The sequence below is a fragment of the Xylocopa sonorina genome, chromosome 3 (assembly GCF_050948175.1).
Source record: "Xylocopa sonorina isolate GNS202 chromosome 3, iyXylSono1_principal, whole genome shotgun sequence".
NCBI classification, from domain to species: domain Eukaryota; kingdom Metazoa; phylum Arthropoda; class Insecta; order Hymenoptera; family Apidae; genus Xylocopa; species Xylocopa sonorina.
Window position 1 is genome coordinate 8600070 of NC_135195.1, and position 12355 is coordinate 8612424.

The 12355-nt window shown below is 42.9% G+C and overlaps 2 protein-coding genes across 2 annotated transcripts in view; both read left to right on the forward strand.

The window, feature by feature from the left end:
- LOC143422091 (uncharacterized) overlaps positions 1-12355 on the forward strand; it is a 442059-nt gene that overhangs the window by 191331 nt on the left and 238373 nt on the right. The gene's annotated exons all lie outside the window — the stretch shown is intronic.
- LOC143422190 (uncharacterized) overlaps positions 1-12355 on the forward strand; it is a 137797-nt gene that overhangs the window by 73311 nt on the left and 52131 nt on the right. Inside the window, exons 3-6 of the mRNA XM_076892655.1 lie at positions 6985-7315; positions 8497-8648; positions 9497-9628; positions 11656-11778. Of these exons, the coding sequence (XP_076748770.1) occupies positions 7218-7315; positions 8497-8648; positions 9497-9628; positions 11656-11778 (505 nt within the window). The 5' untranslated portion in view covers positions 6985-7217. The remainder of the gene's footprint in view (positions 1-6984; positions 7316-8496; positions 8649-9496; positions 9629-11655; positions 11779-12355) is intronic.

Consider the following 12355-nt stretch of genomic DNA (forward strand, 5'->3'; position numbering starts at 1 on the left):
CCATCGACGCCGTGTTTGACCAGCGCGTAGCACCGCGAAAACTACCCCTCGGTAATCCTGAACGACGTAAACCACGCGCCCATTCCGGCGGATCCAGTGGGCCTGCGAATATCGACGATTCGAAGCGAGTGGTGACGAAAATTGCTGGAAAAATGACGCGGATCCACGCGACTTGTTTATCGAGCGAATGAATCGGTGCGCTCTTCGAGGTAAGCGTTGTACTTCGCGGGATTTCATCGGCGTTTCGATCGTTCCGCGGGAAACTGGTAGCTTCATGGCCGCCTGTGCCTCGTATTTCCATAAGGGTATCGCTCGTTTGATTTACGAGCACCGATACGTGGCGAAAACGCTCGGCTCTGCGACCCGATCAGACGCGGGCCACGACAATCGTTAACCTATCTAAAGTGCTGAGATGCTCGCAGCTTTCGAGAATCGAAGACATTATGGCTTCCTTGTCACGGTTTTCGTGCTATTTGTGTGCTTGAATACTTGTGTTATTGCGATTCGATGATTAGAGAGGTCGATTTTTGGGTTGAATTGATGATAGCGGGATGGGGATAAGGGAGAATGGTGCATTGGGGTGGTGATTGCATTTGTGATTGGAAGTTGTGGTCAGTTAATGAGATGTTATCAGATCTGAGGTCGAGAGCGTTTTTGATGCAGTGGATTCGATTGTACTTTATTGCTGATTATGGTTAGTTGGATGCGAGGATGGTCTGGGTGGTGCAATAGGCGACATGAGTGGGTGCTTGGAGTTTTTAAGCGATGAGGTCAATTACTTTCTATACGCACGTGGTACGTTATAATGCACGTATTATTGGAGCATGTTGTATTATCATATTGTTGGATATTCTATATTATGCGAGTGACTCCTTTGAAATTTTGTATAATTATTGTATAATTGTTTTTTACGTGGAATATTGTAACGAGCAGATACGTTATTGGAGCATGGTTATATTGTTACAGCCACGAGTAGGTACGAGTGCGTAGACTAGACGAGATAAGAGCCTCGATTCGAAGGCTGACATTTTGCTAAAAGTTCTCGTATTTAAACTTTTATCTGCGCAGCAAGTAAAATCTTCTGTTTCAGCAGCTTTCATTAAACTTTTGCGGCGCCTCGCTTTCTTGTTTAATAGTTTTCAAGATGGTATCTAAGAGTGAAATGTTGGGGAGCAGATTTATTTTAAAAGCTTAAACACGCTCCCACGTTTCTCACTCCGTGGGAAGTAAACGCGAGGGAGCCCCGCGACGAAATAGGCGCGACGCGATGCGAAGAATCCATATGTTTTAATCACGCGTCGTGCTAAACTTTGATAAGGTTTCCTTTACCTTGCCGCTTCTATATTTACCGTGGGAATCGTGAAAAGTCTGTGCAATCTCTGGGGATTGGAACTCAGGCGCAGAGAGAGAGAGAGAGAGAGAGAGAGAGAGAGAGAGACTTCCCTTGGGAGGAACGTCAGAACTGGAAAATGAACCTTGTGCCTGTAAAATGCAGCTGGAACAGAGTTTGGCCTTTCAATTTATGCACGTACGTCCTCTGAAATACCGTCACTTCATACGATAACGAGTTTTGCACGTTACTTATATTCGTCAATTAATAGAAACTCCTATTTTATCATCTCAATGACGATTCATCACTTTCTCGCGTGCAATTTCCAACAAATTACGTTGCACACAATATACGTCGAACGTAGTAGAGCGATTCGTCGAGCTATTTCCATTTGAATCAACTTGTTGATTACGCGCGGCCGAAAATAATCGAGCTGGCTAAGAAGGACGCGCGTCAGCGGTCTCACCCCTTTCAGCGGGCGCCGATGCGCGGTCGAGGGGGCGGAAATTGTCGAAGATGCTGTCAATTGACGATCGATTCGCCCAGCTCTGGCCACGGAATAGTCCACGGAGGCCGTGGAGAACTCTGAAACGTTCCTGGAGTGGTTCGGAAATTTGTCGAGTAGCGGTTAAGGAACGTGCCCTCCTGAACGCCCTTGCTCCTTGTCCCATTCAGCGCGTTTCAGGGGCTCGAAATTCGCCGGCACGGCATACCTTGAATTCGCCGCGATCGAGATAAGCCCGTGGATGTCTCGTGTAACGCGTGGAGATCGTCGCATCGATAATGTCCACGTTGGTTATCTCGCGGCGTGCACGCTTCGTTCTTATGGTGGTTGGTTTTTGGGGTGGTTTCGAGGGGAGTATCTCTTATTCGGACCAAGTTCCGCTGGGCACGTGAGCTCGCGTTGCGTGGATTCCTCGTGGATCCTTCTTCGTCCTTACACGTTGCAACTTTCGAGCACGCGTGGAAGTTTTAATGCTTAAATGCTTGAAATAAGAAGCTCGTCGCGTATCCAGAATATATTTCGCAGGGCTTTCAAAGTATCGAGTATTGCTGCGGAAAATTCGATGTTTCGATGTGAAATATTAATATAATAGGATAAATGTAACTGCAATTTGGTGCTAAAAGTGTATGTACACATATTGCTTCAAATTTGCGTATATCTTGGGTGTTCACGTTGATACAAGAGCATAGAAGGTGGATTCGCGGCAGCGGCTTATGGTCAGAAGTCTCTGATCGCATTAATACTGACTGCAACTTGGAAATCCTCGAACTCTCGAGCTTAATCCACGTCCCTCGATGTCTCTTAAAGGAATATCCGTTACCAAGCTGATATATAGATCCTTCTAAGGATCCAATAGTTTTGGTATCGGTTACTTTTCCATAAAGTTGCCGCGAGAGTTTAACGAGAGTCTCGCTTCAATCTTCTAAATTATTTTGCACGCAACCCTCTCGATCTCCGTAAATTATTATCGCTCGCAGAAACTTGCGATATCGCGCGTATCCGCGCGAATAAATTGCAGTAGACGAATCGACGACAAATCTTTCGAGCACCAACACTTGAAGATCGCATTTGTCTGCGGCTTTGGTTATTTTAAACCATCCGTCCGTGACAAGATCTTTCCGCGATGATTAATATGCTCTATTTAATCCCAATACAGCAAAGCTCGACAATGGAACGCGCCAATACCACTCCCCGCGATTCATCGTATTTCTCCGGTGATTCGTCGCGCGATTTTCCAGCGATAACTCGAAAATGGGTTAACGAAATCCGATAAAACGCGCACGCGCACCGTGGCGTTTCAACACCCCGCGATACCACGCGCGTATCTTTCCATCGAAGTCAACCGAACGAGATTTCAAGCGTTCTCATTACCGTCGCCGAACCAGACGTATCCGTCGACGAATTAAGGGCGTCGCGAACAAAAGAGGATATCGTCTGGTGAAATATCTGCGGGCATGGCATCGTGGCGATCGTGTGCACGCGCGTGATCCAGCGAGCAAACCGGGAGAGAGCGTTGTTCGCCACCGCGGGCCCAACCCTGGACAGGAAGCACGGTCGCATTATGCGTGCGGTCAGAATCCAGTCCCGTGACTGCGCGCCTATATATAGGAAGGATAATTAAGCCGTGGATTTTTCTACAGACGCGAGAAACGAATGGTTCTAGTCGAGAGGCGGCGATTCCCAACTTGATCGAAGTTGGTCGAATTACGAAGTTGGAACAGGTCGAAGTGGAAGTGAACACATGAGATGCGCTGGCAATTGAACTTCAGTTTCTTAGGATGGTCTACTGGAAATTTGAATTAAAATCTGCTCGACTTAATTTTAACGTGGCCACGCACGTATAAAAATAAAAATCGTCCTACTCGAATAATGGTCTGTATGTGTTTAATAATTGAAACAGTTGGTGAATTTTGATTACTTTAAGCAGAGTGAACTATCGATGGCTCGTAATTCAGGATTAAGCGATACGACTTGAAAACGAACGCTACGTATGCGAAAATAAACGAACCGCAGAACGGCTAAAGAACGAATTCGAGTTTAAATACTTGTTGATATAGAAAGATTCAATAGGTATACAACATCCCAGCGCTTTAAAACAGATTAATGAAAACAGTCTGGGCATTGACATGCTTTATACGGGTTTACCACGAATTTAGGATCGGCATTTCCAATATTTCTTACAAGTGGCTGGCTCCGATGCTCGAAACACGTGTATGTTTGACGCCCGGCCGAATTTACTGCCCGCCCTGTGTCTCTTCCAAACGGCTCCACGTCGTTTTATAAATCTTCGCGAGGGTGTGGCCCGTTAGACGGTAACTGTGCCTGACAATGATTTAATAACGGCTGGCAGCCCGTGCAACGTAATGAAAATATACATACTTTTCAACCATTATTTATCGATGCTGCTTAAAAAACAATTATTTTAATTCAGCGAAAGAATTCCTCGAATTCTTTGCAACAGCCCTTACTTTTGTTAAATGATGTAATAGTATTAGAGGAGGAAAGGAACGAATGGCGAATCATAGATCATCGATTTGCAGATTCTTACTCTGTTAATCGTAAACGTCGCCACTAACGATTCTCGCCAATTAAAAGTAGAATTTCACTAGTATCCTCGTTAATTCTACGAAATCAATTATACCCTCCACTCGGGCCGATAGAAATGTAACCCCTGAAATTCGTTCAGCTAACCCAGTAATTTCGTCACTTAATTCTAACGAGTTGCGCATAGCGTACCGTACAACATCGCGTTCGCAATTAATCGGCATGCAATCTGCATATCAACGCGATTACAGAAATTCACTAACCCGTATTGTGCCACGATACTCATCCGCGCGATCTAACGTCGCGATGATCGTAATGAGAAAAATCGATAGTCGATGGTTCCACCGCGATTGATCGGTAACGAGAAAGGGTATCCAGAGCTCGAAGCGTCGAGGAAGGGTCACATTTAGGACGAGCTTTCGAAATCATGCGGTCAGAAGTCCCTGGACGATTTTCATCATGCAACAACGTGATGTCGTTTACATCGAGTCGAGCTGACATGCGATGCGTGACATTGAATTCTTGCTGGACAATGATCGAGCGATTCGATCGAGATATTAATCCTCTGCGAATATTCAATTCAAAAAAGATCACTGCCCTTCTCCAACAATTCCGTTCTATTATATCGACGTAAAATTTTCGTGAAAACAATTCGTCTCTCGTGTGCTACAACTGCAACGACAAGAAGATAAAAATATGATTCCACCTTCCGCCGCTGTTACAACAATTCAATTTAGAAAAGATTTATTATAACAGCGACGGGAGGTAGAACAATTTTTTTTTTTGGTTTCCTTCGTTATTACAGCTATGACACGTGAGGGGTGAATTGATTTACGAAAATTTTTACGTTCACATAATAGAGTGGATTTGATGGTGAAAGCGAATGAACTCGTTCTTTCCTATTTTAGAGAAGCAGTCGTCCCTTCGTTTATTAGATCGTTAAACTGTTCTAAGAATAGAGCGCGAGGATGCTCATTCGATTAAGTGTGTCTGTGACTGAGTGTAAATTGTACCGAGTGCTTTCCTGAAATTGAGTTAAAACACACTTCTGCTTAATTCTTATAGTAGAAATCACTCGTGTACCATCCAGTTATTATCGTATTAATTATTGTAATAATAATTCAGGCTCCATACATTAGAAACAAATAACAAACTTCGTGCACGTGATACACAGACATATTATTTTAATCACCAAAAACTATTAATCTCCTCTTCGAATATACCGAAATTTCCAAACGTGTGACACGCCTATCTCAAACTAGTTAATTCATAATAGAACAGCCGAAACGTAAGGTATGTTTTGTAACACGGAGCATGTTACTCTAAGCTCGCGTTGCGCTTCGCATTAGCCTGCGTTCAATGGAAGCTGAAGACCCAGGCTTAAAGTTCTTACCCCGGAAATCTGCGAGGGTGCCGTAGAGATCGTCGTTCGTCGACGTATTGTCGCGATTCACCGCCCCCGTCTCAGCACACCGATAAACAATATTATCGCGTGCACATACGCGCCTCGCAAATGTTGGATTTGAGCGATGACGCTCGTTACCGCCTTAATGATCGTGATATACCATGAATGATAAACAGCGCGCGGTACCGCGACTCAATTTCTATTTGATCCCGTCACGTTTCACGGTACATTTTCTTCGCCCTGTTTCTAGAGGGCGATGACGATGACATTTCGTAATGGGAGCTCGTCTCATTTTTCGTCGTCCGTTTCGATAATAAATTGCAACGGAACATACTTTTTCGATGCGTGAGATTTTAATGCCTTGATTCAAATGAACAGAATTGTTTTTACAATTTTTTTGGTATCGACAAGGTTGCTTAAAATAATAATTGTAGTAGTTCATACGATGCATTGCAACAAATGGTATTTATAGTTTTTTATGTGTAATGGTCTCGTATGAACATATAACAGATGTGCTGAAAGGATAATTTTCTACGTGCTAGCTGCTTGCAGTAGAATAGGTAGAATAATGTTCAGACCCTGAATCTCGCGCGACAACGCTTTAGTCAGTTCACTTTTTCCGTTCAATCTCCTTGGAAAAGAATACTTTTCATTCATTATTGGAAATTTGACTCAATAAACGAGTAAAATATGTTAAGACACCTGTTCTATACGCATTTAACGTTCTCCAATAAATAGATATGATACCCAACGCTATACTATTCTCGTGTTCAGTGCCGTACTGTGTGAAAGAATAATAAAAAAAATTTGTACGCTGTCCATGGATACCACACGCGCATACATGTGTCATTTACACGTATACATATATACGCAATCATATAACAACGTCATCGAGCGATGGCTAGGTAAACAGTTCCTGTCCCGAGCGTCAAATGTTTAGTTTGCGGTGATAAGGTAGGGGATGATCGGAATGAACGAACGTCTCTCCAATGCATTCCACGTACCAACAGCCTGATATTTTCAGGAGGAATGGATCGCTAATATTTATGCTTTTCTAAGAAATTAAAGTTCACCAAATACACAACATTAAAAATCATAATAAGATAATATTTAGGGAATCGAAGGAAAACCACCCCAAAACTACCCCTTTCACTCGCCTGGTACCGCGGCCACCACCATGATTCAGTTCTCTCTGTTCAGATAACAGGTTTCGTCACATCCGCAACGATCTCTACCTGGGCGATGATCCAATTGCAACGACACCGGCCGAGCAGAGGGCGGCGAGGGAGAGGCTGAGGGCGCGCAAAAGGATCGGCGAGCTGAAGAGGCGCAGGAAGGCGAAAGAGAGGAGGCAGAGGGTGAAACAAGTAGCTGAGAAGTCGCTGGCCGGATCGCCGCCAGCTATACCGCACGCCGCGCTCAATGAAACAATAATGTCGAGGTTGGATCTGAGCTGCTTTATAAAAGCGCGCAGAAAAGGATTCGCCAAAGCCCCTCTGGTCGAGAACGCGTATCCCGCCAAGTACGCCAGGTTCGTGTCTCTCCCCCTTCTAAGGCCCGTTTCCACTTTTTCCCGGGGAAACGAAACGAAAAGAGGCGAAGCGTTTATTAACACGTCGCACGATGGGGTGGAAACGAGCGTTTAGGTGGAAGATTGATCACTTGGAGCTTTTTCTTCGCTGATGTCAAGTTTCAGCTAATTCGTGGTTTATTGTAGTCTTATAAATGGTTCAAAATTATTTTTTTTTTGTATTGTCATGTTTAATTTTAGACAGTAATTCTGTCAGTATTTTAAAGAATCTAAGATAATATGTATTGTTGTTAGTTAGTCAATGCGTAAAATGCAATTAATTGGATAACTCATACCTTCCAATAGTTCTTGGATGAAATTCAATGTTCAATTTATGCTCTGCATCGCATGGAGATTCTAATCACGATCGGTGATTTACTCGACCCGATCTCGCTTATCAACATCGCCATTATCATATTCCTGCGGTATGAGTTGAAATTACTTATCGACGATCTCCGTGCATCCTGAGCCTGGAAGCTGCTCGATGGAGAGCTTCCATATCTGATCGGATGGTACACCGAGAGTTCTAATCGAACTATCCAGTCCCACTGAATTTTACCCTCGTAGATCTTGCAGTAAATCTTGGTAATTTCATTGACCGTGCTCCATTGATTTTATTAATAAAAGAAACATTTGTTTTATCGTTAAGTCACTCCGCGTGGAGTTGTAGAGTTTCTGGATCTATCCAATTTTAATTTAGTCGACAAGATTATTTGTTGTATTTGCAGAGAAAGTAAAATCTAACCATTTTCTATAGGTGGTAATATTTAAAGTAGACCGTTTATCTAATTTCTAGCAACGACAAGATTGTACTCAAATATACTAACACGAAAAGGCTTTTACGTTGGAAATATTAATTTTCTACTCTCGATGAAACTTAAAAGAGCATTTCCGTGTTAAGTATTATGGCCAATCGAGCAAAATATTATTCGAGACACGAAGTATAATTCATTTCTATAGATTCCATGGATCTCGCTATGAACATCGCGATAAGGATCGAAACTTTACTACTCTGAACAGTTAACAATTTTATTTTCTCTCGCAGAAATCTGCTGATATTTATTTAACGCATCGCTTCGTTCGATACAAGGATTCCTGCCTGCCAGGATCTCTAAATATATTTTCCTGCGTACGTATTTCAGGAGGAAGAACGTACTACCGCCGTACAATCGATACCTCGTGGCAGTTTACGTGTGCACCGAGGGATACGTTTTCGAAGACTCGACGGCTGATCGACTTTTCTGTAGCGATGGCACTTGGTTAGGCGTACTTCCGCGTTGCGTAAAACCTGAAGGTAAGGCGACAGAGAAACTAGTCACTACCGGTGAAAATATTTTTCCACGTGATCGAGGATAACGTTAGTTTCATCGAGCGTAATGCCTTTACAAAGAGTGTCACACGAGGATAACGTTCGTGATTAATTGGCAAATAGCGTCCAATGTTGATAAATTTATCTTCTTTTCGTGTCTTTGAAATTTTCATCAAGTTGGTTCGCGCAAATCGAAACGAGAGTACAGCGAATCGTGTGAACAAAAAATTTCCTGCAATTTGAAACGGAACGAATCCAACAATTGAAATGAATACGAGGTGTATGATTTTGACGGAAGTTTTTAAATTCTTTTGTCCGGTACGCGGATGCAAAACGTTTCCCGCTTATAAATCTGAAGTGATGCGTCTTCTCTGTATTTTGAATAACTCCATCGATCCACTCTCATTGTCAGAACGGAGAATATTAAACGCGATATTTCATATATTTTTATACGCTATTCAACGACATCAAACGAAGCTCCACTATTATATGAATACGCGTGCATGGATTTGTTTTATAATTGAATTTCTCACAATTTTGAAAAATTTCACCGCAGAAGCAATCGATATCTAACCGTAACTTCCGACTCTTATTAAATATATCAACAGTTTGATAGATGTTTTCATAAAATATCGACGAAAACTCGTACTGAAACATTCGCTTCGAGATGATATAAGCTCGATGTCCTGGCATCAGAGCCATTTTAAAGGGTTAAATCGTGACCATCATACATATGTAGTATTCGAACGATTTAAAGTCCGCCTTTTGACTGGCGCGTAACAATCGATTCGATCGGACAACGGTACAGAAGTATTCATTGGCTTTTGTTTCAGAAGCGATCCTCGACAACTTGAAACGTTGCAATCAGGATCACGGTAGGTGCGAGCATGTGTGCGAAGACACTCCAGCTGGCGTGAAGTGCTCGTGTTTCGACGGGTACCGCGCCAAAGGATCTTCTTGCATAGGTGATTTACGTTTCATTTCGAATTCCGCTATAATTGCTAGCATTGCTCGATGATATACCGAGCGATAAAAGTGTTCAATGGAAGAACGAGAGAGATTACAACGGTGCACAGAGTCGGTCTCGCGGTTGTACACGTTGTTCTCAGTGATAGGAACTTAAACAAGGTAGACTGCATCAAGGTAGAATGTATCATTTTTCATCGAGTACGTCACATTTCGTGTCATTCTAGAAATACAATTTAGTTGGGGGTCCATTTCTCTCATTCGTACGTAGGTCTTGTTATATATTAAGGAGCAATAACTTACTGCTGTGTTATTTTTGGTTTTTTTTCTTATTGCAATGCGAACTGAGTATAGTAGCAGTTTCGAATCATGTAATATATATATAAATAATGATATAATTGATAGAGGTATCGCATATATTTTCAGAATTAGAGTAATAGATTTACAATTATTGAACAAAAAATAATTTGACTGATTATAATTGTATTATACAGAAATATCTGGCAATTTATATCATCTACTAGATTAGGAATATCTACCAATTAGATAGAAAGAATCATTGAATGTTTCACTTCTGTCAAAAGTTTCTGACGAACAAAATTATATATTAAATTCTATTTTCTATATATAATGCAAATTATGAAGGAGTTATAGAAGAAACGTGTCTTCATAATTTTTCCAAGCGATGGAACCCGTAGTGTTCCAAGAATAATAGTTGGTCCCGTTTACATAAATTTGATCGTTACACGAGAATCTTTTCCCCGGCTCTAACTCACGGTGTAACCGGGGAATCTTCGGATTCGTAAAATCCGTGCGATCCGAGATTGAGATACGGCACGGTTTACGGTTGTCGCGTGGCCGGATAAGGGCGCGGAACGGAGGTTTACAATTTTCTATCCCCAAAATCTGCGCTCGCCACACGGCGGTCCCCGTGTCTCTTCCGTGCGACTTCGTCGAAATACGAACGGGACCAGGATCTAAAGTTAGAGGGCCGCGTAATTCACCGCGCGAAAAAAGGAACGGCCCTCGACCTTTGAATGGGGGGATCCCTTAAATCGCGAGCTATTCTCCTTCCCTCAAATAAATTCTTTAAAGCGTGCGCTCGAGGAATTTCACCGATCTTTTGCCAATATCTCGTTCTTCGATGCTTCAAGGATATTGGACGAAATCTATCGTCGAGCGATTCGCGTCTGTTAATTGGCCAATTACCGCTGGGCACCGCGATTCGACTCGCTCTGACTTGACGCCAGTCGATGCATAAATCACGGGGTAGTTTCGCGTCGATTAGTCAACTTAACAGTTCGCGGACAACGCGCGGTCGTCGGACCAGGGTGCAGATACCTGTGTATTCCCATTGTATGCTAATCTGAGCCGGTATCTCCTTCGAAACCGGCACGCGAACGCGGTCTGTGAACGAGGCAAGGTTTCAAGTGCAACCGCGCCCACCCTCGCCCACCCTGGATTCCGCGTCGCGGCGCTAATCTGCTGTCCATATAATTCATGTTCAACCGCGACGGGGAAAAGTCCGCGAACGATGGAATTCTTATGTCCACGCAATGGAAAGTCTGTAGCGAGATCGAGCAATTTGACGTAACGATTTTATCTTGGCAACGTGGAACGTTCGAAATTGCGAGGAGCAAGCATAAATGGTGAACGCGTCGAATTACCTGGCAAATGTAGGACGTTAAACGTTTGCAATTGCTTGCTGTAAGTATACAAACATTTATGGCGCTATTTGTTTATTATTTTTAGTAAATATTTTCAATAATGATATAATTATACTGTGCATTTTAAATTGCGTAAAATATTATTTTTCATGTTCTTTGGTTACTTTAAATTGCAGTAAAACCTACTTTGTAACGAAACGTAAAGCGACAAAGAATGCTTGGAACGCCAGTTCTACGATAAAACGCGCGAGGCGCAATCAGAATCGTCTGAACCGAAGGCATCAATCGAGACTGCGAATACACTGCCACAATTCAACTGGACATTCTAGATAACAATTATTTTCGTCGACTTTTCACAGACATAGACGAATGCGTCGAAGGCACGGCTGGCTGCGCCGAAATCTGTCGCAACAATCCTGGTTCCTTTCAATGCGATTGCCGTCCCGGTTTCCAGCTGGATCTCGATGGGAAATCGTGTCAAGGTGAGCGCTGAGATCAATTCCTCGCGAAACGAATAATAATTTAACAAATCCCAGTCGTGTTTAAAAATGAATGCGAAAGAGGTGCGAAACGTCTCGTCCCAATTTACGTCCGATAAATAACGCATTCGCAGTCGTCTACCCTGTAATCGTTCGTCATTTTCATTTCGTTTCGAGAATCCACGAGGCAAAAATAAATCGGTCGACATTTACGACACGATCGGATCAGTCGAATTCCTTTTTCCCTCGTTTTATTACCGAGGACACTTAGCGCGGAATCGAAAGCGATATCGAGAACCCTGAATCAAACGACGCGGCGGGGAAATTACATGCTCTACCACTTGCGGTTAATTAAAATGCTTTTTTGGACTCTCCCGTCGCGTGGTGCGGCTGGCTGAAAATTGGGACACTCGTTCGCCATCGCGTAACGTCATTCGTGTTCACGCGATTTTTTCGCATTTACGTCCAGTCTATTAATCAAATTTGCTTGTTAATTCGAAGGCAAAGCGGTTGAAAATATTGAAAAATACTTGCCAGATCGCATTAGCTTGACGATTTTCCGAATCGTTCGTCGAACACT